The 27,275-nt window shown below is 51.7% G+C and overlaps 2 protein-coding genes across 2 annotated transcripts in view; both read left to right on the top strand.

The window, feature by feature from the left end:
- The first annotated feature begins 240 nt into the window (after positions 1-240).
- Positions 241-23,273, top strand: SCAMP4 (secretory carrier membrane protein 4). Its single transcript, XM_030966842.1, has 8 exons — positions 241-290; positions 6,084-6,154; positions 7,637-7,690; positions 10,493-10,621; positions 14,243-14,399; positions 17,363-17,464; positions 18,647-18,764; positions 19,781-23,273. Exons 3-8 carry the CDS (start codon positions 7,684-7,686, stop codon positions 19,955-19,957), a joined length of 690 nt encoding a protein of 229 aa, XP_030822702.1. The 5' UTR covers positions 241-290; positions 6,084-6,154; positions 7,637-7,683; the 3' UTR covers positions 19,958-23,273.
- A 3,797-nt stretch (positions 23,274-27,070) lies between these two features.
- CSNK1G2 (casein kinase 1 gamma 2) overlaps positions 27,071-27,275 on the top strand; it is a 42,737-nt gene continuing 42,532 nt past the window's right edge. Inside the window, exon 1 of the mRNA XM_030966624.1 lies at positions 27,071-27,141. The gene's annotated coding sequence lies outside the window, so the exon portion shown is untranslated. The remainder of the gene's footprint in view (positions 27,142-27,275) is intronic.

Genomic DNA, 27,275 nt, shown 5'->3' with positions numbered 1-27,275 from the left:
CCTCTCCCCCCCGTTCCCTCCGCCATGTCCCGGGCCCCGGAGCCGCTCCCCCCAGGCAGGGTCGCTCCCAGTACTTCGGACAATTCTGTCCCTCCCGGCCGCCGTCTCGCGCCACCGCCCCTCCCCTCCGCCCTGCCCCTCACATGAGTGCGTCGGGTGTGCGCCGCGAGGCACGCTGGGAGTTGTAGTTCAGGACGTGGGGCGCTCAGCGGCGGCGGCTACTGGCGGGACTCTGTTTCCCAGCGCACCCCGCGGCGGCCCGGAGGGAGCGGGACCGGGCGCTCGCTGAGGTGGGCGCGGGGGGATCGGGCCGGGGGCAGCGGGCGGGCCGGGGGCGACATGGGCGGAGGGATGGAGGAGACGGGGGTCGGGGAGGGGGAGCGCGGCTGGAGGGAACCGGGGGCCGCGAGGGGGAGCTGAGGGTCGGGGGAGTGCCGGGGGAGGGGGAGCTGGGGGATGAGGGGGAGCTGGGGGACACGGAGGAGCGGCGGGGGAGCGGGAGCTGAGGGCCGGGCGGGATCTCGGGGGCGAGGGGGACGGTGTCCCTCCCTCAGCCCGGGGAGGGGTCCCGGGGCAGCTCCGGGGGCTGGGATCGGGGCGGGATCGGGGACAGCTCCGGGGGGACGGGACGGGCCGGCTGGGAGGGGGAATCGGGGCCAGCCCGGGCGGGGAGGGATCGGGGCCAGCCCCGCTGGGAGCCGCGATCGGGGGCAGCGGGCGTGAGGAGCTGGGTCCCGTGTGCCCCCACGGGGCTGCCGGCTCCGCCTGCTGCCCAGGGCTCTCGGGAATCGCCGCTGCTTCCCGGCTTGGCCCCCGGGACACAGCGGGGACAGGGGGACACAGCGGGGAAGGGGGACACACGGCCCCGCTCCCGCCGGGGAGGTTCGTGACTCCTCCAGGGGTTCTGAGGGTGAACCTCGCTGCTCTGTGTGGTTCGGGTACCGCAGATTTGTGTGTTGCCCTCGATAGACAGCACCTGCATATCGTAGTTTTATTTCCCCTTTTGATTTCCCCTTCTAATGTCTGGTCTCAGCGTTTTGTAACTCTCTGAAGAAACTCTGTGATGAAGAGAGCAATGGGTTCGAAATTATGCAATTGGTGGATTGATTTATCTGCATTTCAGTTGTTCTGGGCTAATTAATATTTTTGCTGCTGTCTGCAGTCCAATTCTTCTGTGTGAGGCCAGTCTGAGCAGGTGACAAGGGGTGGAACAGGCTGGTGTCCTAAGCACGGGTGTTTTTGTGCTTTCTGTCTTCTTGAGCCATCTGAGCTTCTGTTCCTGAGCAGCCACGCTTCACTTCTGGATGTGGTTGTACCAAAATCAATGTTTGTCAGCTCTGGGTTTTACATAGGCAAATTAAGGCTCCTGCCCACCCGCTGAGGCAGCACAGGGCTGTGTAAACAGGCTGGGGGAGCCCTGAGGGGAATTGCTCCCACATCTGCTGTGCCCCCAGCTCCAGGATGGGGGGAGATGGGGCAGCAGAAGCCCCTGTATAGCCAGGAGTCCCCACAAACCTCCTGGAATGATGTGGGAGGGGGATAACCCTTGTTACTTCACTGTCCCCTGCTCCTTTTCTCAGGGCACTGCTGCCATACAGTTTCCCCATTCTCCCTGGTTGTGCTGGGTGGCTTTTGGAGTTATTTTTTGGTTGATTGTGTCACTGCAGGGACAGTGTCCCACCCTGGGAGGGCTGGGGGTGTGTCAGGGAGAGGAAGCACTGCCAAAGCCAGGCTGTGTCAGCTTGGGGTTTATAGTGCTGAGCTGATTGTTTTGGAGTGGCTGCTGCTGCCTTGGGCCGCCTGGGAAGTTCCTGGTGAGAGCTGGGCATCTGGAAGAGGCTCAAACCCAGCCTTTTGTCTTGAAACCAGTGCAGAGCCACCATTTTCTCTTTAAATTCAACTGGAGAGATCATGAGAAAGGTGTTTGCTTGTGTTGGGAGCAGCAGAGGCTGCACTGATTCTCTGCTGAGCTGGGTGATTTCAAACCCACATCTCCAGGATCCCTCTGGGGGGTCTCGTTCCTTTTAGGCTCCTCTCAAAGGTCTGGGGTCTGCTGGCTCAGGGTGGGGTCTGAAAGCCTGGTAGGCTGATGGTCCTCCCCAAAGGCTCAGCTTGAACCACTGTCAGGATTGTGTGTTGTGCCCAGGTTCCTCATTCTGCTCATGTTCCCATAATTAAATCCCTGCTGATGAGGGAGTGTGGGCAGTTCTGCTCTGTGCTGGGGTCCTGCCCCTCTGTGTGCCTTTGGGAAAGGGCTCTGGGTGAAACCCTGGAGTCAGATTTGTGTGGAAGCTCCTGTACCCTGGAGTACAGGATTGTGTGGAAGCTCCTGTATCCTGGAGTCAGAATTGTGTGGAAGTTCCTAAACCCTAGAGTCAGGATTGTGTGGAAGCTCTTGGTCTTGCTGCATCACAAAGTCCTTAAAGATTGAAAAGACCTCCAAGGTCATAGAGTCCATCCTGTGCCCCATCCCCCCCTTGTCCCCAGCCCACTGCACTGTCCTTCCTTGGACACCTCCAGGGATGGGGACTCCAAACCTCCCTGGGCAGCCCCTGCCCCCCCTGACCACCCTTTCCATGGAGAAATTCCTCCTGATGTCCAACCTGAGCCTGCCCTGGCACAACTTGAGGCCATCTCCTCTTGTCCTGTCCCTTGTTTCCTGAGAGCAGAGTCATCAAATCTGAATGAAAATACAAAGGCAGTACAGAAAATATCTTAAAGCAAGGACTTAGAAACTGGGGGATCTCTTGGATGAAAAGCTTGGGATATTGGGCTCTTCTGAGATTAGCTGGGACATCTTCAGGGCAGGAGAGGAGACAGTGTCCTGTGAATCTGGTCTTGGGGACGTGCTCCAGGTCACTTGGTGGGTTTATGGCAAAGCAGGAATGAATTCAGCTCTCCCACCTCCCTGTCACTGCTCCTCTTCTGGCCTGGCCTTTGCTTGTTCTGTGCCACCTTTCTGTGATAGTGCAGAAAACAGCAGGGAGAAATAACAAACTTTTAAAAACTACTTGGTGTGGGCAGAATAAAGCAGGGGACTGAGGAGTAGCGTTTGCAGTAGCAGGAATGCTGGGGATACCAAACTGGGAGGAGCTGCTGACCCCCAGGAAGGCAGAGAGGCCCCACAGAGAGACCCTGACAAATGGGGGGGCTGGGAAATCCTCAGCCATGTGACAAGTGACAAGGGCAAGTGTCAGATCCTGTCCCTGGATGCAGGGACAGACTGGGAATGAGAGGTTGGAGAGCAGCACCAGGGAAGGGCCCTGGGGGTCCTGCTCAGTGGCAAGTTGGATCTGAGTCACTGCTGTGTCCTGGCAGCCCCAAGGGCCCCCCTGTGCTGGGGGGCACCAGGCCCAGGGAGGGATTGTCCCACTCTGCTCTGCCCTGGGGCAGCCTCACCTCCAGTGCTGGGGGCACTTTGGGCACCACAGGATCAGAAGGATCCAAAGCTGTTGGAGAGTGCCCAGAGGAGGGACAGGAGCTGGGGAAGGGCCTGAGGAGCAGCTGAGGGCACTTGGCTGGTTCAGTTGCAGCCCAGGAGACTGAGGGGAGGCTCCTCGGGGGCTGCAGCTCCTCCCCAGGGCAGGCACAGGGGCAGGGGCTGAGCTCTGCTCTGGGACAGGGACAGGAGCCCAGCAAGGGCTGGAGCTGGGCCAGGCCTTGGCATGGAGCTCAGGGCAAGGTTCTGCCCCCCGAGGCTGCTGGGCACTGCCCAGGCTCCCCAGGGAACGGTCCTGGCCCCAAGGTTCCCAGAGCTCCAGGAGTGTTTGGACACAGAATCCCAGAATTCACAGAATCACTGGGTTGGAAGAGACTTCCAAGCTCATAGAGTCCAACCCAGCCCCAACACCTCAACTGAACCCTGGCACCCAGTGCCACATCCAGGCTCTCAGGGGTGTCAGGGTGGGGTTGTTGGGGTGGCTGTGCAGGGACAGGGTCATCATCCCTGTGGGTCCCTTCCAGCTTAGGATATTCCAGGATTCTGTGATACTCAAAATGTGCCTCAAAGCAGATTCCCACAGGAATTCCTTCACAAAATTTTCCCTAGTCTGAGGTGGTGCAGTGTTTCACACTGCAGTCACATTCAAAGTGTTGCTGTCTGCCTGGAAAAACAGCACTGCCTGTGTTTGTGTCTTGGTTTGAGATGGAAGTGGTGTCCCTGGACCTGACACAGGGCATTTTGTCTGTGAGATCCTGGTGAAGAAAAGCTCCAAGTGTCTCCAGTGGACTCCTGAGTCATGTGCATTGGACTGTGAACTTCAGAGTTATTCATTGACCATGGATGAGCACAGTGGAAAAAGGAAGTTCATTTCACACCAGAGTTTCCTTAGCATGTGTGGGATTTTCTCCCTCCATAAGCAGTAGGTTATAGATGAGGAAAATCTCTGCAGTGGGTGCAGGGTTTTGGACTTCACCTATTCCCAATTAAACTGAAAATACCCAGGTGAATAGAGATCTGATTGACATGTCGGAGAGGGACTGTTTATAGGAGGGTGTAGTGAAGGGACAATGAGGAATGGCTTCAAACTGACAGAAGGCAGGGTTAGATTGGATATTGGGAAGAAATTCTTGGGAAGAAGCTCTCTTTCCTTTTACCAGGAGCTGGGAAGGTCAGCACATCTCAGGAAGGGATTACTCAGTGTAGAACATGGCCATGTGTGCTTAACCTTGCTGAAGGAATTGTTCTTAATGCTGCTTTGTGGGTCCAAACCACATCTTTCTATGGAAGAGGGGTGCATCACCAGATTGCTGCTTTATCTGGAGGTTTTATTTATTTATTTGAGTTAAAACTTCTCCACAGCATCACAGGTCTCCTTGAGAGGAGGGCACAGGAAAACGATTGTTTGGCCATTGCAGGAAACCAATTGTCTGGTCTGTCAAGCCAGGAATGTCCCTCTCAGTTCTTTCCTTCTGATTCTTTTTCCAGTGGACAAACACCTCTCTGCAGCTGTAGGACACCAACACTGAAGTGCAGTTGCAAAATAATCCTCTGAAGAAGAAGAAGAGGATTATTTGCAGGCTCATTCTTCAGTAAAGGATTTCTCTCTCTTAGTGCTTCAGTGTAGCTGGTGTTCATGGGCCATTTGTTCTCCCCCTGAAATTCCCAGATCTCAACTGGGAGCAGCTGCAGGAGGGTGGGGTGAAGTTTTAATGGTGTTCTTAACCATCTTCATCCTTTGTTTTCCATTCACACATCTGAAAATAGCAAAGCAAAAGGCTCCCATTTCCAAACCAGCAGTTACAAAATGCTGTTGGGCAGTGTTGAGGGCCAGCCCTGAGGCCTGAGCTGTGGCAGGGATGGGGACAGAGCCTCCTGTCCACACACTGGGGCTTTCTAGAGACCGGTCCAGGAAAATAATATGTTCTCCTCTGTGCAAACATATTTAACCTTGTACATCTCTGCAGAGGAAGAGCAGGCTGCTGGTACAGCCCCAAGTGCTGTTGTCTCCACTGGCTGGGTTAGAGTGGCTCAAATGAAAAAAAAAAAGCAAAAGCAGCCCAAGGAAACAGCAGTCCCAGTGCAAAATTGCAAAAACTCTGCAGCCTCCAGACCTTACCTGAGGACAGCACTGAGGTGCAGCAGAACCAGCTGCTGTAAATCCTGAGGGATTTGGGTACAGTGTGGCTGATCTGACCCCCTGCTGCTGCAGCTGCTGTCGGTGTCTTTAGGGGCAGATTTTAGTCTAGACTGCCTTAATTTCTGTCAGACTCCACAGTGCTGGTTTGCAGGGTTGGTTTGTGTGTTCTCAGTTTCCATTCTGGGATTTGCAGGTAGGGACCCATCATGTTTTTATCCTTCAGGAAGAAGGGGTGGGATTAGAACTCAGCAAAGACCTCTCTGTGTATTTCATCTGTGGGATCAGCTCTGCCAAAATCAGCAACACAGCTCATGCTGGGTAAACTTCCCAGGATTGGCTTCTGCCAGAGCTACAGCCACACTCAGTGTGGTAACAGGAAGAATGAATCTGCATTTGTGCAGAATTTCTAAAATAACAAGGGGTGTTGGGTTTGGTTCCAGCTGATTATTTTTTGTTGAGCAGGAATTTAGTGCCCAGCTAACAGGGATTATCTGTTTGTTCCAGGAGTTGGGAAGCACCACAGAGAGCCAGGAGCCAACAAATCATCTCAGCACCTAAATGAGGCATTAAGTCTGGTGAGCTCTGCACATTTCTTTTCCAATGTATGGGCTCTGCTGGGTCCCACCCTGACCTGTGTGCCTACCCTGGGAGCTGCAGGTGTTCTGGCAGGGGCTCCCTGAGCATCCTCAGCCTTTGCCAGGGGGTGCCAGGGGCACTTGTGTTTGCTGCTGGATGATACAAACCTTCCCAGTGCCTGAATGAGGTGCTGCCAGAGTGTCTCGGTTTGGAAAGCCAGGTGCCTGCTAAGGAAGGCAGGAGCCTCCCCTGAAATGGAGAATGTAAACCCTCCCCACCCTTCTGAATTGCTGTAAATTTTAAATGGAGGGGCTCTCAGGCAAAAATATGGGAGCAGGAAATAACAGTTCTTTAATAGGGAAGAAAATAAAAAGATAAAATAAACAATGCAGTACACTAGAACAACACTGACAGAGTCAGAACCCAACCTGACACCCTGTGGGTCAGGGTGTTGGCAGCAGTCCCATTGGAATTGTGGCTGCAGCCCTCCTGCAGTGTCAGGGGTGGTTCTGCTGGAGCAGGGATCCTGGAGAAGGGTGCAGTCTCTTCCTCTGAAGATCCAGGGGAAGAGGCAGCTGCTGTTCCTCTGGGGAATCCAGTGGAGAAGCTGTGCAGGTGTTCCAGAATCTCCAGATTATATCCAGGTAGCAATGCTTGGCTGGTGTTCCAGAATCTCCAGATTATATCCAGGTGGGAATGCTTGGCTCCTTCCTCTGGGCTCACATCTCCCAGTGGGATGTTATAGTTCTTATCAGCCATGCAGGGACATTCAATGGCCTCTTATAAGCAGATGTCTCCCCAGAGGGAGGAGTGATTGTGATCACTCAGAGAGAGATAAGGAAAACTGCCCACTTGACAAAATGTGACGGTGTTTGCAGGGGTCTGAGGACTCCATGTTTCAGAAGGCTTGATTTATTATTTTATGATATACATTATATTAAAACTATACTAAAAATAGAAAAAAAACATTTCATCAGAAAGCTAACTAAGAATAGCAAAAGAAAGAATGATAACAAAAGCTTGTGTCTCAGTCAGAGAGTCTGAACCAGCTGACTGTGATTGGCCATTAATTAGAAACAACTGCATGAGACCAATCACAGATCCACCTGTTGCATTCCACAGCAGCAGATAATCATTGTTTACATTTCATTTCTGAGGCCTCTCAGCTTCTCAGGAGGAAAAATCTTAAAGAAAAGATTTTTCATAAAAGATGTCTGTGACAACAAAAGACAACTGCCCTACAGATTACAGATTAGGTAATAGAATACATCTTGCCTTGCAATATGGAACACAGAGCTTCCTCTGCACAAGCAGAAATCAGGATCCTTTTTGGGAGGCTCCAGCCTTCCTCTTCTGGGTGATGGACACGAGTGGGAACCCTGGGCTCGTGTTTGTCACACACTGGGAACATTCCCAGTTCCAGGAGGTTCTCTGGGTGCTGCTTTGTGGCATGTGCTGACCTGATTTTCTTTCTCCAACAGATCTATTGCTCTGTCTGAAACCTCACCAGGGAACACAAGTATTAGAAATGGCAGGTAAGAGCACCTCAGGTGCAGCCAGCAGGGAGAGTGGTTTCAGAGAGTTGTTCATGATGCTGTGGTGGCTGTAACAGGTCAGGAATGTGACCTGTGTCCCTTCCCAAGACCTTGGTGATCCCTAAAGCTCTTCAGCTACTTCTCTTGCCTTGGTCACATTCACTTTCCTGCTCTGTCACCTGAGGTTTCTGCTCAGGTGATAAAGGTTCAGCTGTGACTTGCTTGAAAGTTTTATGAGAGTGGAATTGATTCAGAAACAAAGTACATGAGAATAATTCCTTCTTTCCAAAGGCTTTCCACAGTGTCCCTAGCTGTGCTATTGACATTCATCCATCTGAATTATGCTTGCAGTGAAATTAGTAACAAAATTCCAACCTTTTTTCAAAATAAGGAGTCTGGAATTTGCCTCCAGCTGCTGCTCATGGGTGATGCAGTTTGGGTTTTGAAAGCATGGGGTGCATTTGCTGATCAGATGTGTTGATCCCAGCTTTGATGGGAGAACTGTAGCACTCCAAGCTCTGCAGTCAGACATGAAAGGGGATATTTTAATGTAATTTATTTTGTCTAATCTCAGAAGTAGCCCAGAACAGCTGGCAGCTGCAGGGTCTCTGGGTGGGAGGAGGTGGGCAGCAGCTGGGCAGCAGCAGAGAAGAGGTGTAATCCCCAGCTTTGTGTACCTAGCAAACAATCCTGGGGGTGTTTGGACCATTTTATGAGCTTGAAAAATGACAAACTGCAGTGGCTGCTTGGTTTTGGCCCCACCATGTGGGAGCTGGCAGCAGCTCTGCTGCCCATGACAGAAAATGGGAGAGAGCAGAACCAAAGGAACAATCAGAACCAAAGGAACAATCTGCAGCTTCAGCTGTTGAAGAGGGACAGAACAAAAGTTTCCTCATCCCTCAGAAAAAAAATAGAGAATCTGCTTTTATTGCATTTGATTAATCTTGGTCTTCCTGGCTTCCCTAGAGACCTGTCCTTTCAGCTTTAAAAGCTGTGTCCCCTCCCTTTCCCTTGATCCAGCATTGTTAAATCCCTTTCTAGGCTGCAGGGACACACTGTGCAGGAGAAATCCCATTAGGTGTTTACAGCAAACAAAAAATTAATGCAGAGGAGTCCAAATTCCTGTGCACTTTGAAAGCACCGTGGGCCATCAGCTGTCCACGGGATGGAGTCGGCAGTGGTGTTAACCAGTAACTCAAACCAGCTTGGAGGGCATCTCAATGAATGTAAAGTGGGTTTGAGGGGGATGGATGAGGAGGGGCTTGATGTTTGTTTTTATCAGGAGAAGTCAAATTGGGCTGGTGACTTCAGACATTATTCCATAGCTACTTCTGATGTATTCCCAGTGGGCGTTCTCACCATATTTTCTGTGTGAAAATATGCATGAGGGAAAGCCTTTTTCCTTCCTCAAGCCTGGCTGCAGCTCCAGGCTCTTCCCTGCCAACCTTCAAACAGAGTTGAGGAGCTGCTCCTGCAAAATGTCTCCTCAGCCGGAGATAATGGGAGGGGAAGGGGAACTCTTGTGCTGACAGTTCTTGTTCAGACATTTCCTCTTGTCTCCTGTGCCATTTGGAGGTTTTCCCAGGACATTCTTCATCTCCTCCTCTGGTTGTTTTTAATTCTGTTTACTGGAGCTGAAGGAGGCTAGAGACAATTAGTCACAATGCCCTGGAATCAAACTTTAATCAGCTCTGGAAGGCAAGAGCAAACATTCCCAAACATGTAGGAGCACACATCCAGGCACACACAGACAAATCTGGGAGCTGACAGCAGCAGAGGATTTAAGCATTTAATTACTTGATTTTAAAACAGAAATTCTTCCCAAGGTAGAGTTTTCTTCACCATATAGCTTTTGGCAGCATTTGCTGATTTATTGTCTCTGAATGCAAAGCTTTTTCTTTTTTTCTTTGCTTTTTTTTTTTCCCTATGGCTTAACCTTGTAGGAAAAACTTGAATGTACCCTTTTTCTATTAAAAATCTTGTGTGTTTTCAAAACAAGATCATCCCTGACACAGAATCATGGAATGACAAAATGGTTTGGGTTGGAGGGGATCTCAAAGCCCATCCAGTGCCACCCCTGCCATGGCAGGGACACCTCCCACTGTCCCAGGCTGCTCCAAGCCCTGTCCAGCCTGGCCTTGGGCACTGCCAGGGATCCAGGGGCAGCCCCAGCTGCTCTGGGCACCCTGTGCCAGGGCCAGGAATTCCAGGAATTCCTTCCCAACTCTGACTTATTCCCATGAACTGGATGATACCAGGGTATAGAATTCCACTTTGGGGATGCCTTCAGGCACCCTTCCTTATTGTCCCAGGCTACAGCAGGTCCTAAGGCCTGAGCCATGGCCAGGACATGCTCCTGCCTACCCAGAGCTGGTGGCTGAGGATAAATCTGCTTGTCTGGACATTCCCCAGCCTTTCTTTCCTCTTGCTGTGGATTTCTGAAGGGTTGTAACTGAACACCTCTGTGCAGCTGTTTCCCCCAGATGTTGCTGACACCTCCCCCTTCCTGAGGAAGCTCATCCTGGAGCTTATTTAAAGTTGTTTTTTTTTTCTTCCAGCACTTTTCACACAACTTCACACTGATGTGTAAAGGTGTTAAATCCATGTGGTGTTTATTAGCTCATTCCTATTCCTCTCTCTCAGCCTTGTGTGTAGTAGAACAAATGTCCTGTCCACTGCTGAGGAAGAAAACCAATATATATTTGTGTTCTGGGGAGAGGATGAGCATGCAGCACTGTTGGGAAGGTGTGGAGGATATAACACATTTCTGCTCCCAGCTGAAATCTGTGTTCTGTGTTCCAGAAAAGGTGAATAACTTCCCACCACTCCCCAAGTTCATCCCTCTGAAACCATGTTTCTACCAGAATTTTGCTGATGAAATTCCCATCGATTACCAGTTCCTGGTGAAGAGAATCTATCATGTGTGGATCTGTAAGTTGAATAAAAACACCTGTGCTGGAAAAAGGTATTTGTGTAGTAAAACCCCATAGATCTCAATGACTAATGTGCTTTAAAGTTTTGATGAGGAGCAATGATCCCCCTTAAAATAATATAACTTTATACCTGAATTTTAAGCTGCTGTGCCTTGAATCCTTGAGGAATCTTGAAGAAAGGAGGGTGTCAGTGCTGGAAAATTCTAATAGTAAATCTGAGGGAGAAAGCTGACCATGTTTGATATCTTTATTAATGTCAAATGATCATAGAATTCCAGACTGGTTTGGCTGGAAGGCACCTCAAATCCCATCCAGTGCCACCCCTGCCATGGCAGGGACACCTCCCACTGTCCCAGGCTGCTCCAAGCCCTGCCCAGCCTGGCCTTGGGCACTGCCAGGGATCCAGGGGCAGCCCCAGCTGCTCTGGGCACCCTGTGCCAGGGCCTGCCCACCCTGCCAGGGAACAATTCCTGCCCAATATCCCATCCAGCCCTGTCCTTTGGCAGTGGGAGCCATTCCCCTTTATCCTGTCCCTCCATCCCTTGTCCCAAGTCCCTCTCCAGCCTTTTTATAAACCCTATTTAACTCCCAAAAATAGCTACCCTAAGGAAATTCCCAGTTCCCCTAAAGTAAGAGGAATAGGAGAATTTTAGACAAAATAAATGTGACCCATTTGCTGCTACCTGGCTCCCCACCTCGCTCTAGAAAGGCCAAAATTCCCTCTTATCCCCACATTTCCCTTCCCAATGGAAGCAGAATCTTCTAGCTGCATGCTGGCTCTCCCTCAGCTCTCCAGAGCCCCCCAAACATCCTGCTGGAGTTGGGAGCTGCTCCTGTCACAGCTGGTGATGTGCTGATACTCTGTGTGAGCAGAGCTCCTGGCCCTGGGCTCCTGTTTGCCTCACCATTGAGGAGCCAGGAATGAAAATTGACCATTCTTCTGCAAGGAATAAAATCAGTGTGGCAGGCCTAGGAAACCACAGGGAATGCTTTGCAAGATTAAGAATCTTTTTGCCTTGCTTATCTTTTTTTTCCCCCCCAAATGCTTGTCATCCTCTTTACCCTTCTCACTGAAGGAAAGCTTGTTTGCTGCCAGCTCTGCATTTGGTGGCGTGGCTTTTATTCCAGATGCACGGGATGTGTGTAGGAGAGAGATTTGTGTGCATAAATAATGGCATAATCCATGGCTCCATTGTTCTTTGGTTATGTGGAGCTGCTGCAATGAGCTCTGTAATTTTCTTGCCTGAAGAAGCTGCCTGTCCCTCCAGACTCACTGGTGCGATGGGGAAGCTGTAAAGCCTCCTTTGTCCTCCCCTCTCCCAAAACAAAGAGTCCCTCAGTCGAGTTAATGGCAGGCTGGAGGAGAGCCAGGGATTTGGGCATGGCCAGGAGAGCTGCCATCTGCACCAGGAGTTTCACATTTCCATCTCCTGCACTCAGGAGTTTCACATTTCCATCTGCAGTGCACTTCCTTTGGGGGTCTCCCTGATTTTTTTTTGGCTTGGGTTGGAGAGAGATGTATAAAGGGAAGAAGGTAAACAAGGAAAGGGCAGTTTGGAAAAGTAGAAACACACAAATCATTGCTGGAGGGGTGATTGCTCGTTACTTTAATTGGATGTGAGCACTGGATTAAGGTGGAGGGAGGTTTGGGGAAGGTTGTACCAGAGCTCCCACTGCTGGAGAACAAACTGACCTGAGGCACAGGGAGAGCCAAAAGGTCCTTAAAACTTTGCAGATGCCCCTGGCTTGGTGTTGTTTTGTTGGCCATTTTAAAATAAGTAACTTTTGGAGAATAAATAGCTTCTGAAAATGAATATTTGGAGAAGTACAGCTAATTGGTATGTAAATATCATTGATTCATGGAATCCCTGAATGTTTTGGGTTGGAAGGACCTCAAAGCCCATCCAGTGCCACCCCTGCCATGGCAGGGACACCTCCCACTGTCCCAGGTGCTCCAACCCTGTCCAGCCTGGCCTTGGGCACTGCCAGGGATAGGGAATCTACAAACTGTTGCTTTAAATACATAGAATTAATTAATTTAAATAACTAATATTCTTCCCCCCAACATTAAGAGACATCCAAACCATTGTGTGCAAAGCTTTGTTGGCTACTCAGAAGACATTTTCTTTGCAGTAAAACAATGTTTTATTTTACTCTCAGGCCATGTGTAAGTCAGAAGCAGCAACTGGTGCAGGTTTTGTTCCCCTGACTGTGTTGTCAGTATGATTTTGTGACCATAAAACCTTGCAGATGTTTAGGAGCCCCAGGCTGTGTGCAGGCAGGTGGGTCAGTGCCCAGGAGGACCAAGGCAGAGATGAGCAGATGAGCTGCAGAGCCATGGCAGGGAGTGGAGTGGGGCATGGGCAGGACACATTGCCTTGGCACAGTGAAGGGAAATTCAGGGGTTTGATTTTGCCTGAATAGCTGAGGCCAAGGTCCAGAGTGTCACCTTGAGTTCATCACCAGGCTCTGCTGGAGGCCCTTTGGTGCTTGGACCTTCCACCTTCTCCTTTTCTGTGCCTGCTGATACAGGTTACCACAAAGGGTTTGAAGAGTCACCAGCAGTTTTCCAGAACAGGAGCTGGTAAATTGGCCTCTTTGAGCCTGGCAGAGCCTGGGGGGATGCAGGGACAGCTGTGGGAGCCCCTGGCTTGGGGCTGACCCCCCTTTCTAGGGATGTGAGCTCCAGGAAAATGGGGAGCAGCATCCCTTCATATACTGCTACCTAGTGCAGCACTGCTGTGCCCTGGGGGCCTTTGTCAACTGTTCCTTTTTATCCAAGTGACAGGAACAGGGATGTGAAAAGGCCTCTAAGCCACCCCTGTGGTCCCATATTCTCAGCTTGATTGGAGTTTGTTTATCCCCTTGCTCAAGGCAGCACTGCTAAGCCCCCAGGCTGATATCCAGGCTTCCTCAGAGGCCCAGGGAAGCAGAGAGAGAGCCTGCAGGGCACTGAGCTGGCTCAGAGAGAGCTCCTGAGGCAGCCCCAGAAGCACAGAGTCATTCAGAGGCAGGGGTAGGGCTAGGGTCACCCCCCTCTCCTCTCACAAAGGGGTTTTGCTATAAATGGAAATTAGACCTTGCTCATAATTCATAATAACACTGGCCTGAGTCTTGTATTGGTCACATCAGTTGCTACCAAAGCTCTCCATGCTTTGACAGGTTGTAAAAGATTCCCTCGTCCCTGTGCTGCAGGATCCCTCTGGAGCTGGATGTTCCTGTGCTCCCAGCCCCAGGTCACACAGGAGCCTGTGCCTCGCTCAGAGCAGCTGCCCTGCTGCCCCAGGGACCCTTCTCACTGCAACCCTGGGGGCTTCACAGAGTCCTGGGCTATCCTGAGTTAGCAGGGGTCCCCAAGGACCATCAGTCCAGCTCCTGGTGTTAACCAGGAGACCCCAACAATCCATGAGCACCTCTGACCTGAGAGCGGGGTCCAAACACCCCTGAAGCTCTGGCAGCCTTGGGACCATTCCCTGGGGAGCCTGGGCAGTGCCCAGCACCTTTCCCTGAGCTCCATCCCAACCCCCTCACACAGCTCCAGCCATTATCTTTTGTTTCCTTTTCTCCCAAAATCCTGGAAGTTCCCCAGCCCACGTTCTCTCCTGTGCCCTCTCCCCAGTTTACTGCATCACGCTGGCCGTGAACCTCATCGCCTGCCTGGCCTGGTGGATTGCGGGAGGCTATGGGGCCAACTTTGGCCTGGCCATCCTCTGGCTCATCCTCTTCAGCCCCTGTGCTTACATCTGCTGGTTCCGACCTGCCTACAAAGCCTTTCGGTGAGTGCCAGCCCAGGAGGTGCTGCTGCTGCAGTTCCCTCTGGAAGTTTCCCTGGTTGTTATTGTTATTGTTATTATTCTCTGGTTGTTTCCCTGGTTATTATTGTTATTATTATTATTCTCTGGTTGTTTCCCTGGTTCAGCACCTCATGTCTGAAGGTCTTGTTTACTTTCAAAATCAAGAAAAATATGGCTATTTCTAAATGCTAGATATAGGACTGAGGGTCCCATAAGATTGGAGGTGAGGGTCACATAAGTTTGGCACTTCTAAGAGGGTTAAATTCATATTTTACCTAAATAGCTCCAACTTAGCAGCACCCTTATCTCAGTGCAGCATTAAAATAGGTACTAATTTGGTAAAGCTTCATTGAGGCTTATTTTGATGGAAGACTATTAATAGTTTTTGAGAACTCTTCTGATTCCTGTCTCCAGCTACTTGAGAGTTTGTCTGCTTAGCTTTTTAGATAAAAGCAGTTCCCTGGAGTCAGTCCTTCTGAAACTCCACAAATATTTAAAGCCATCCTACATTTTTGCTTTAATTAATAATCATTTGCATTTGCTGTGGACCACGAGGCATCACTCAAACATTAATGTGTAAAGCCTGGCAGAGCCAGGAGGGTCCTGAGCAGTTCCCAGTCTGACACAGGGAAAGGAGGGGGCTGCCCAGTGCCACCACCACACCCCACACACCAGTCAGGGGTTTGCCTTCTGAAGGTAAATCTGTTCCTGGTAGGATACTCTGGATTTTGATTATTCACCAGACTCTGTGATGAGCTGGTTTGGATGACAGCAAAAGCAGCTGATGGAAATGGGAGCTGACAGGTGGGTCCTGTCTAGCCCATGATAAATTAATTGTTTAAATGCTCTTCTGAGCTGATGCTTTGTGTGCCCACAGCACTGGGCACTGGATGCTGTTAAATCACCAGTGGCATCATGGAGTACAGGGAAGGGTCATTTCTGCTGGAAAGAGAAGGGTTGGATTTGTCTCAAAGTTTCAAATGACGTGAAAATCCCAGCTCTGAACTCTTGCCCTGTGGGGCTGGAGTTTGTCCCCATCCTGAGCTCAGAAAGCCCCAGGGCCTCCAAGTGCTGGAGCTCTGTTCAAAGAGGAATTTCCATTCTAAAGTCTGGGAAAAATTACTCCTCCCTGCTGACCTCCCCCGGGCTCCACAAGGGCCGTTTCTCATTATTCCTTGAATGTTGTTTGGATGTGTTTATGCAATGAATGCTGAGAGGTCCCCGAGGTTACTCTGTGCAGAGACTTGCAGTTAAAAAAAGACTCAACCCCAGGGGACAGAGTGGGGAGCCCAGGGATCATCCCCTGGGAGAGCAGCTGGGCTGGAAATCACTGAGGAGGGCCAGTGTTGGGATCACAAGTGGTGATTGCAGAGGCAAAATCAGCCCTGCTTGTCCTGGAGGAGGCCACCCTTCAGTGCTGGCACCCTGTGTTGTGAGGATGCTTCTGTAAAACCTTCCTCATCCCACTGCATCCCAAATTCAATTAGCTGCAGAGCTTTGGTGCTAGGGAAAAGCTGTAGCAAATCTGCACCAGAAAGCTGGATGAGAAATCACCTTTTCTCTGTATCCCCACTAATTCCTGCAGATCCTTTCAAATGAAGACTCCTCCAGCCCCTTCAGGTCGGAGTTGCAAGAGTCTGTTTGAAGGCTCAGCCTCGAGCCTAATCCTTGTTAATTGGATTCTGACGGGCACCACTGTCAGCAGGCCCTGCCTAAAGTATTCCTTTCTCAATGCTGTACTCTGAGGTGGTATTTGAAGGGTGGGATTGTGAGGATACTCAAGGATAACAAATCTTCCAGAGCCACCATCTGTGACAGGCACCAGACCAGCATGGGCAGCTCTGAGCAGCATGGGTCTGGCTGGAGGCTTCTCAACGTGCCTCACCTCCCTCATCTCTTCACAAGGCATCAGGGGCTAGAATTCTAAAACTAACTACCATTAGCATAATAAAAATAATTAAAATAATAAGCATTTAAATACTTTCAGGGTTTAAGCAGGAGCTGGCAGTGATTGGAGCTCTTTTCTTAACTCCCCTGTGTCCCAAACTGCTTCACAAGCACCTAAAGCATTTTTTGTAGATCTGTAGATAAATCATTGTCCCTTTGAGTTCCTTAGAGTATGAGAATCATTTGTATCATTAAAAATGATAGTTTGAGGAACTTCAGATGTGCCTGATGTGGCTGGTTTGATGGGATGAAGATGTGTTGTGGCAGAGCCCAGACTTGGGCAGGGCAGTGCCAGGTGCACCCATGACAGAGACTGTGAATGTCTCTGGTCAGCATCTTGCTTGGGGTCATTTTCACGCTAATTTTTGTACCTGCATAAACTCAAGGACCTCACCTGTACATCCTGAGGATGGGGAACCTGCAGAGATGGGAAGTGTGCCTCTGCTTTCAGGATACCACCCACCTCTCTCATGGCTGTTTTCCCTCCTGTGATGTCCCAGTGCTGGATTATTTACCATGGGTTGGGAACATGATGACAGGCAGACACTGAGACGTTCCCAGCTGGAATTCTCCTGCTCAGTGATCATTTCTAGTGTATGGACAAGCTCTGCCTGCCAGCATCAGACTCCTGCATGCCTCCTTGCCAGGGCAGAGCTGGGCAGGTGTCAGGCTGGGCTGACATTCGGTCAGAGAATGATTCAGACTCTCTGTGTAGGAGACTCGTGTCCCTCAGCCTCTCCTGTGTGTCATCATACGTGCAATTCCTTGGGGAGGGCAACTGTAAGAGCCAGATTATTGGGAGACAATCTGTGCTGCTGAGTCATGGAGCTGTGTGCTCTCACTGCCAGGGAAGGGGAGAAGCCTCCCAGCACAAAGCCATGGAGGGAACCCTCTGGAGTCACCACTGTGGAGGGTTTGAGTGTGGTGTTGGGGTCAGACATAGGTGTGGAGCAGCACAAGGTGCCAGTGCCCCCCTGACCTCCTTTCTTCCTCCACAGGTCAGACAGTTCCTTTAATTTCATGGCCTTTTTCTTCATCTTTGGGGCTCAGTTCCTCCTCACGGTCCTGCAGGCGATCGGCTTCTCCGGATGGGGAGCGTGGTAAGTGGGAATGTCCCAGCAGGCCCAGCAGCTCTGGGCTATGGCTGCTCCCATGGGCTTGGAGAGGCTGATGGGAGCCTGTACAGGGTGGAGAGGAGGAAGCTTTTTGATTTCCCCAGTGGCATAGCTGTATCTGCTCTTGGGATGCACCATTGGGGTTTCATTGCTGTGTTGGGCAGAAATCAAGGCCAAGTTGGATGGGACTTGGAGCAACCTGGTCTAGTGGAAGGTGTCCCTGCCCATGTGGTCTGGCTGGGCTTTAATGTCCCTTTCAATCCAGATAATTCTGTGATTTTCACCTGGTTGTTCTTTGTAGCCTCTTCCCTCAGTGTCCATTTCTTTCACCATTTATTTTATGGTGTCAGGATCAGCACTGCCCTCAGTGCTGGCAGCACACGGTGAGCTGAGTGTGGTGACTCATTGTTGGCCTATGAGAAGTACTGTGAGAGTTCTCCTAAAATAAATGGGAGCTTGTTAGTGTGTGTCCCTGGTTGTGTTATAATTGTTTGGCATTTTAACTTCCTGTCTACAGAGACTTGAGAGCAATTCCTGCTGAAACTACAAGTAATGGAAAGTCTTAGCACTCCATTTAACACTCTGGTTTCAGAATTGCTGATGTCTCACCTGGTTTTTGCCAGGAAAGGGATGGAGTGTAAATCACAGGACCTTGGTGTTCCCTGATCCCAGTTCTGGTCTCTAGATGCACAACCAAAAGCAGCTTGGGAATATGTCTTCCCTTCCCAAAATCCACGCAGCTGGCTGTCCCTTAAAGCTCTCAGACTGGATTAGTGAGGGATGCTGGCAAGTGAGTTGAGATCTCAGGGAGATACCTGCATTGAATTCTGACAATTGTCTGCATTGCTCATTTCAAAGGCTTAAAAGCTGCCTTGTAATTTCTGGGTTATGAATCACAGAAACAGAGAATGCTTTGGGTTGAAAAAGACCTTAAAGCTTATCCCATTCCTCCCTCTGCCATGGGCAGGGACACCTTCCACTGTCCCAGGCTGCTCCAAGCCCTGTCCAACCTGGCCTTGGGCGCTGCCAGGGATGCAGGGGCAGCCCCAGCTGCTCTGGGCACCCTGTGCCAGGGCCTTTTAAGCACTTAAACAATGTTTCTGATAACAAGGACACTTTGAAAAGCAGATTATAATGCTATTTTGTCTCTTTTTCTGTCTCTTGCAGTGGATGGTTGGCAGCCATCGCCTTCTTCAGCACCAATGTGACAGCTGCTGTGTTCATGCTGTTCCCTGCCATCATGTTCACCATGTCAGCAGTTGCCATGTTCATCTGCATTATAAGGGTAAGTTCTGCTCATGGAAGGTGTCTCTGCCCATGGCAGGGGAGCAGAATAAGATGAGTTTTAAGGTCCCTTCCATCCCAAACCATTGTGGGATTCTGGGATTCTTCAGATCTCTCTGTGCCTTGGAGAATCCCTGCTGTGTATCACAATAATGTGAAGAGGCAGCTCAGCAGCCACCACAAGCCATCAGTGCTTTGAAAGGTTGCACAGTGCAGTCAGTTGATGTCTCTCAGAGTTTCTGGAGGACAAATCTAGACAGCACAAGACAGCTCAGGCTGGAAATTGTCACGGTGTCTATGTGGTGATGTTGCTTTGTGTCATGCAAAGCAGGCTTCATGTGGAGCAACCTGAGGCTCTGTGAAGGGAGGAGGTTTGGATTGGATATTAGGAAATAGTTATTTTTACAGAAAGGATTGTAAAACATTGGAAGAGGCTGCCCAGGGTAGTGGTGGAATCATCATCAATGGGAGTGTTCCAAAAATGTCTGGATGTAGCCCCTGGGGACGTGGGTTAGTGGTGAACATGAGGGTGGAGCTGGGCTGATGGTTGGACTTGGTGGTCTTGGAGGTCCTTACCAGCCTCAGCAATCCTGTGATTCCATGATTTGTTGCTCCTAGGGACCAGGTGACAAAGTGGGAATTGGGTCTCTGCTGAAACAAGGATTTGTAGTAGGAGTCTCTGGAAGGCTTTGGCAGGCAGGGAGAACAGAAGCTCTGTGGCAGCAGTGGTGTTGGACTCTGCTGGAGAGGTTTCAACCCCCTGGCCTGGGCTGGCTGCCTTGCTGTGGGATCCCCCACCTGAATTCTGGCCATGCAGCTGGAATGTGTTCAAGTTTTGAGTTGATATTCTCTGTCTGCACCTCTGTTCACTGCATTACTGCATTTCTTGCGCTTTGTTCCTCAGAAATGCAGCTCTTCACAGAGACAGGAACAAATCCTGTTCCAAGTGGCTCTGCAGGGTCTCAGCTCTGGGCTCCTGGTGCTGACTCTCGTCTTGTCCTCCCTTTTATCCCTTAGGTACACAAAATCTACCGAGGGGCTGGTGGAAGCTTCCAGAAGGCTCAAGATGAGTGGAACAGCGGTGCATGGAGGAACCCTCCCAGCAGGGAGGCCCAGTACAGCAATTTTTCTGGGAACAGCCTGCCAGAGTATCCCACAGTGCCCAACTACCCCTCTGCAAACCAATGGCCTTAAGCAGCAACAGCTGCAAACTGCCTGGAGTCTCTCCTTTTTGGTCTTTTTATTCTTGTTCTTGGAAAAGATCATTTGCATTCCCCCCCCAGCACCCCACTCATCTCGAGGACCTTTCTGGTTCTTGTCTCCTGATCCCTGAGGAATATCCGTGCTCTCAGCCCTTCCCACCTCCACTGCACTGCACGGCCATGGCAGAAAGCTTTTTGTTTGCCTTGAGTCACCAGTATTTGCCTCATTGCAGACTGAGAACAAACCCTTCACTGCCCTTACTTGAGGGAATCCTCTCCTGAACATCCCTGGAAAAGGCTCAGCTTCCCCATGATGGCAAAACTCCCACAGCTGCTCCTGCCCCTGCTCCTGCTCAGCTCCCATGGAATGCCCAGCACAGCACCACGCCATCTGTAGCAAAAGCAATCAGAGCATTAGTAGCAACTGGTGTTTACTCTCCTGGATGAATAATGTGGAATTTTTCACTCTGAGGGAAATGCGGCACTTAAATTATTTGGTACTAGTGAGCCTGAAGTGATTTGTGAAAGCTCCACCCTCCGTGGGAGGATCCTGCAGGTAACAGAGGTGCCCTGGGTGAGTCCATGGATGGGAATTCCCCACAAGCCCTCCTTGCCTGGCTCAGACTGTTGTGATGCTGCAGCTCTTGCTTTCCCTGCTGCCAAAACCTCTTGCTGTATCTGTGTGTTCCAAAGGTGCAGATTCATCTCCTTAGGTCCATGATTGCTCGCTAAAGCCTGAATCAAAGCCCAGTGGAAACCATTGCACTGCTGACACTGGGCCTTGGTGATGTTCACCCTGGTACAGGGACTCAGCACGAGATTTCCCCACCATGAAACTTCCAGCCAGGTTTTGTGCTGGATGCAAGATAATGATTGATCTCAGTGCTGGAGCCCCAATGTGGGTTGGAAATGCTTCTGGTACAATGAATAGTTTAATTCTGCCTTCTGCTGGTGTAGCTGAACTCCAGATATTACAGTGGGGTCTGGGAGACCAAGGGAAGCTTGTTAGTCCTCATGGCTGCTGTTGGCTGGCAGGACTTCCATGAGAGAGAGATTCCTGCCTTTCTCCAACCATCAGCTGAAGGGAGGATGAAGCTGTTGAGGGGGATTGTTTTCCCTGAGATTATCCTCCACCTTGTCATTCATCTCCATTCTGTGCCTGAGCCATGCAATTCCCTGTGTCCTACAGCGATCCAGGCAGCAAAGGCTGCGGTTCCCTCTTCCCCCTCAGCCTGCTGTGAATTTTTTAAAACTTGTCCAAACTGGGAGGTCAGTTCCCAATTTTTTTATAGGGAATGAGTGTTCCAAGTCTTTGGCTCTCAAAGTTTTGGCCAATGATCCAGAGTGCTTCATTTGGGAGACCTAGGAGGGGTTGGGCACCCTGGGGATCAGACCCAGAGCCTGCTGCCTTGGCAGGCTCTTGATGGGGTTATTCCAAATTCCCAAATTCACACTGAGCAACTGGAAAACAAAACTGGCTCCTGGAAAGGGACAGGGACGTGGTCCTAGCTAGGTGGAATTGATTTGCAAGTGGTCTTTTGAAATTTTTTCTCTACATGTGCCTTATCTAATGAAATCATGGCTCACAGAGGAGAGCTCCTGCTTCCCCCTCACCCCTGCAGAATTTCCCTGTTAACTTGTCCTGTGTCACACTGTAAATAATGAGGGAAGCAGAGTCTGGAGTCTGCATGACCCCTGTGTTACCAGGGCCAAAGCAAAAGCAACCCCAGATTTCACCAAATTTCCGTTTACAGCCACACTGACCCCGCTGCAGGAGCAGCCCTGCACTGGCTCTGGGACGTGCTCCCAACACCAGGGGTTTTTCCTGGAGAGTGTGCAATGTGCTTGGGAGGAGGAGCTCTTGGAGCCTTCTGAACAGAACATGACCTGATGGCATTGTGAAGCTTTTAGGTGCCTTTGTCTAGTGTCAAGTGTAATTTTAAGTGTTCTTTGTCACTTGCCATTGGAGTGATGGAAGAACTGCCTGGCGTTGACTCCCTGGAAATACGATGGATGCACCAGGGGGTGAGGGCTGAAGGTGGCATTGGCCACACCTGGGAGCCAGGACATGTCCCTCAGTCCTGCCCTTTGCCATCCTCTTGCCAAAATTCTTCTAAACCATTTGATACCTGCCCCATTTCAGTGTGTCAACTTGGAGGTTTTGAAGGAACCAAGAGGAGAAATGTTGCTGGGGGCTCCACATCCTTCTTCTCTTTGGGATTTTCCCCTTGGAGAATCTGGGGGCTGTGTTGAAGCACCCACTCTCAGTCACATGGAAAATGTTTGATGCAAGGAGAGTGGGTGCCTGGGAGCCTGCCCACCAGAATGGTTGGAGCTGGACACCAAAACCACACCCTGTTAGCCTGCACTGCCTGAGATCCCTGTGGAGATCAATGCACCTCCAGGTGGGAGCTCCATCCCATCCCCTCCCTCCTCTTCAATGCCAGAAACCGTAACTCCAGAAAGTCCAACACGCTGCCTGAACAAATGGCTTAATTTTTTTTCCTTTTTTTTTGGACTCCTCTGTATGTTTTTAAATGTTTACATTATTAGATTTCTAAAAGTTCTTAACACCATTAACCCGGCCCTGGCTCCTGGTGTGGTCGGGCGTCACGTGGCGTGTCTGTGTGTGATGTTTCATGTCACCTGTGGAGCTCTGGGTTTTGTTTTGTGTTTTTCTCCTGATCACAAGACAATAAATGCTCATCCTGTGCTTGATGAGGAGAACTGGCCGCAGCAGAGAAGTGTCTGTTCCTAGGTAACCAGAGTTATCTGGCAGAGGGAAATGGCAAAATCTCTATGTTCCTCCAAAGTCTCCCACTGCATGTTGTTTTCTCTGTGAAAGAACAGCTCATTGATGGATGAGGCTCATGCTCTGTGCTGGGGACTGCTGTGAGTGGCTTCTTGTGGTTTGTACTCTTAGACATGCAGCTTTGACCAAAGGTGCTGCCATTGTTCCCATCTTCTAAGGACTGGAGAGCAGAGGTGTGGAGAAAGTCCCATCTCCCAAGCACTGGGGTCATTTTTGTGGCCTTTCTGTAGTGCAGAGAGCCCCTGGCAGTGCTGGTGTCTGCTTTCCCCAGTTAGTGCCTGGAAGGAGAACTCTTACCCCTGGAGTAAATGGGCTTGGACAGTGAAGGTGAGTTAAATCCCTTTAGTATATGGCTGAATTTATTGCCCAAAATGTTCTTCCAAAGCTATCACAGAATCCCAGAGTGTTTGTGTTGGAAGGGACCTTAAAGCCCATCCCATTCCCCCCCTGCCATGGCAGGGACACCTGGGATACCTTCCACTGTCCCAGGTTTCTAAAGCCCCAGTGTCCAGCCTGGCCTTGGGCACTGCCAGGGATCCAGGGGCAGCCCCAGCTGCTCTGGGCACCCTGTGCCAGGGCCTGCCCACCCTGCCAGGGAACAATTCCTGCCCAAGATCCCATCCAGCCCTGCCCTCTGGCAGTGGGAGCCATTCCCTGGCTCCTGTCCCTCCAGGCCTTGTCCCCAGTCCCTGTGCAGCTCTCCTGGAGCCCCTTCAGGCCCTGCAAGGGGCTCTGAGCTCTGCCTGGAGCCTTCTCTTGTCCAGGTGAGCAGGCCCAGCTGTGCCAGGCTGGCTCCAGAGCAGAGGGGCTCCAGCCCTTGCAGCATCTCCATGGCCTCCCCTGGTCCATGTTTTTCCTGTGTGGGGGCCCTAGAATTGGACACAGCTCCAGGTGGGAACATGGAAATCACCATGTTGTGGTGTCATATCCCAGTTCCACTCCGTGGCAGATATTTAATCCTAGAAGAGGCATTTCCCTCACAGCTGTTGATGTGACATCTGCTGATCCCAGTGTCTTGCCTGTCTCCAGAGCCCTGTGCCAGGCTCCCCCTGCCTGGCCCTCACCATCCTCCTCCCTCTGACAGTGCTTCCCTACAGCTGCTGCTGTGCCCTGATGTGTTGAGCATGAGGATGAATTGGATTTCCCTCAAATTCTTGCACCAGGGCCTCAAAATCTGAGCATGAGGCACGTTTTAAGCTCCTGCTCCAGCTGTTGCTCGAGCAGGACCTTGGCACTTGGAATGAGGGAATTTTTTCTGCCTCTGCTGCAGGAGGACCAGGCAGGGTTTGTCAGGAATGGCGGTGGTTGTGCAGCCAAGCTCAGCCCCCCACCCTGAGGAGCTCCCAAAAAGCTCTGGATTGCTCCATCAGGGTGTGAGGGGAACTGTGAGGGCCTGGCTTTTCCTTTTCTCTGGTTCTTGCTGTGTTTCTGTGCCTCTGCAGTTCCAGCTGGGAAGGTGCTGCCACCCACCCTGGAGCAGCTCATTCCTCACTTTCCTGTGCAGTCCCAGTGGTCCCTTTGTGTTGTCTGCTTGTGAATGAGCCCAAACTGCCTGGAGCCCACAGGAGAGGGCCAGGGCTCCTGGCTGGAGGATTTCCCAACAGAAATTCCCTGGATTTTCTTGCTCCCTGTGCTGGTTCTGTGGCATGAGCTGCTCGTGTCTCTGCAGGCCTTTGGCACACCATGTGCTCACTGCTGGAGATCTGCCTTGAAATAAAATCCAAACTCTTTTCTTCCCCACTCTCCTGCTCCATTCTCCAGAGGGTGGTTCAATTCTCCAGCCAAATGCTTGAGCAACTTGTGAGTTCTCAAAGTGTGTGAAAATCACCACAAAATTACTGAGCTGGGGGGGTGGGATGGGGCAGATAGGAAAGGGAGAGTTCCAGGGGGGTTTATCCTTCCCAGGGGTGATTTTATCTTCCTCAGGGGTGATTTTATCTTCCTCAGGGGTGATTTTGTCTTCCTCAGGGGTGATTTTATCCTCCTCAGGGGTGATTTTATCCTCTCCAGGGATGATTTTATCCTCTCCAGGGGTGATTTTATCCTCTCCAGGGGTGATTTTATCCTCTCCAGGGGTGATTTTGTCCTCTCCAGGGGTGATTTTATCCTCCTCAGGGGTGATTTTATCCTCTCCAGGGATGATTTTATCCTCTCCAGGGGTGATTTTATCCTCCCCAGGGGTGATTTTATCCTCCTCAGGGGTGATTTTATCCTCCTCAGGGGTGATTTTGTCCTCTCCAGGGGCAGGACATATGTCACAGCACCTCAGCATCGTCCTGAGCCAGGCCACAACACAGGAACAGGATGGGAGCAGCTGAAATTCAAGCGTTCAGAATTTTCCTGATGCTCTAAAATCAGCTTTTTTTGGTAGGAGCAGACACCTACAGGGAAAAGTCCTCCAGCCAAATGTTGTGGGGAGAGCTTTTCCCTGGAATATTTCTGTCACAGGAGAAAGAACCAACTCAAGCAGTTGGAAATGCTGAAATGGGTACTTGGGGTGATGCTGTTCCCCCAAACCCACACAAATTCATTTACCCATTGCCTGAAAATACTTTTGGGGTGCATCTGCTCCATGCTGTGGTGAAGATGTGACCAGCAGGGTCGTGCAGGGGTGTCCCCTCCCTCCAGCCTTACCCTGAAAACCTCAAATTGGGGGTTGAGAAAAAAAGGGGTGAGAAGGAAATGATCCTCTGGCTGTGCCCTCCTTCACTGAGGGCCACTGGGATGGAGTGTTTGTCCCCAGGTGAGCAATCAGAAGGAAATGAAAGGCTTCAGGAGGTGGCAGTGGGGTCTGTGTCCCTGCTCAGGACACCTCACAGCAGGTGATCTCCAAAAAACAATCTCAAAATGAAGGAAATCTCCAATTAGCAAACCAAAACCACACAAAATTAGTATTTCTGCCCAGTTCAGACTAAAACCACCACACTGTCCCAGCAGATCCCACAGTCCTGGAGCTCTGTTCCCTGCAAGGCAGTGCCTCTGTTTCCCTCAGAGTGGCTTTGCTCGGGGTTGATGTCCCCAAAAAGGTGACAATGCTGTAAAATGCCACCTGGCTTCCCTCTGTCCCCACGGGCTGGGTGCCACAGCTGTGCCCCCTCTGCACAGCCCCAGTGTGGGGATGGATGTGGGGATGAGGGAACTGTGCCCCAAAAAGGGGCCGGACCCCAGAATGGGGCTGTATCCAAACACGGGGGCTGCACCCCCAAACAAGGCTGTATCCTAAAACAAGGCTGTACCCCAAAACAGGGTGTTCCCCAAAGAGGGGCTGTGCCCCAAAACAGGGCTGTACACCAGAGCAAGGTCTGTATCCAAACACAGGGGCTGTACCCCAAACCAAAGGCTTTACCCCAAAAAGGGGCTGTACTCCAAAACAGGGGCTGTACCTCAAAACAGGGGCTGTACCCCAAAACAGGGCTGTGCCCCAGAATTGGACTCCACCTCAGAGCAAGGTCTGTATCCAAACATAGGGGCTTTACCCCAAAACAGGAGCTTTACCCCAAAAGAGGGATGTACCTTAAAACAGGAGTTGTACCCCAAAACAGGGGCCTTACCCCAAAATAGGGCTGTAGCCCAAAACAGGAGCTTTACCCCAAAAAGGGGTTGTACCCCAAAACAGGGAGGTACCTTAAAACAGGAGCTTTACCCCAAAAAGGGGCTGTACCCCAAAACAGGGATGGACCTTAAAACAGGGGCTGTACCCCAAACCAGGGCCGTACTCCGGTGCGGGGCTCACTCACATGTTAGGGCCTGTTCCCTATAACGGTGTCCATACCCCCCATGCCGTTCCCTGCAACCGGCCCGTGCCCCGCCTGCACGGTGGCATCCATATCGCGACAGCATCGCGATAACCCACACCGGAGCCACATCCATCAGTGGGGCCGGACCCTACAGAGCCCCCTACAGCACGGTGTGCTCCCTGTGTGAGAGCCGCTCCCTCCGGCCCCGCAGGGCGCTGAGGCAGCGCGGGCCCTGTCGCGACAGCGGATCCTGTCCCGACAGCAGCGCCAGGCAGCGCGGGGTTAACCGGAGCTGCCGTAAAGCGCGCGGCGCTGCCGCAAAGCCGCCGCCTGCCGGCCGCTATTCCCGAACGCGCCCTACGCCAGCGCCGCTGCGCCGCCACCCTCGCGCCCGCTGCGCTTGCGCCGCGCTCCGCCCCGCCGCCCGTATTCACCAAGCGCGGTTGCGCCGCTGGCGCGCGGGCGCGCACGGGCGCGGCGCGGCTCGTACGCCGTTGGCGCAGCGCGGGCCGTACGCCGTTGGCGCAGCGGCGGAGGGGAGGCGAGCGGGGCCGGGCCGGGGGCGCCGCCATGGGGGAGCGGCCGCGGGGCAGCGGCGCCGCCGCCCGGCGCTGAGGGACCGCCGAGGTAACACCGGGGGAGCACTGGGGGACGGCGAGGGCCCCTGCGGCCTCGGCTCCGCACGGCCGGTACCGGGGAGGGGCGGCCGGGCCGGGCGGCGCCGCGGGCGGGGGCGGCGGGGCCGGGGCGGTGGCGGGGGG

This window comes from Camarhynchus parvulus, chromosome 28 (assembly GCF_901933205.1).
Source record: "Camarhynchus parvulus chromosome 28, STF_HiC, whole genome shotgun sequence".
Classification (NCBI taxonomy): domain Eukaryota; kingdom Metazoa; phylum Chordata; class Aves; order Passeriformes; family Thraupidae; genus Camarhynchus; species Camarhynchus parvulus.
The sequence above is the reverse complement of the archived record's forward strand: the minus strand, read 5'-3'. Positions and strand labels throughout refer to the sequence as shown.

Excerpts from the sequence above, each read along its gene's own strand:
- SCAMP4 (XM_030966842.1), top strand. Across the intron at positions 17,465-18,646 it reads TTCTCCGGATGGGGAGCGTG|TGGATGGTTGGCAGCCATCG; the intron begins GTAAGTGGGAAT and ends TGTCTCTTGCAG. Across the intron at positions 18,765-19,780 it reads TGTTCATCTGCATTATAAGG|GTACACAAAATCTACCGAGG; the intron begins GTAAGTTCTGCT and ends TTTATCCCTTAG.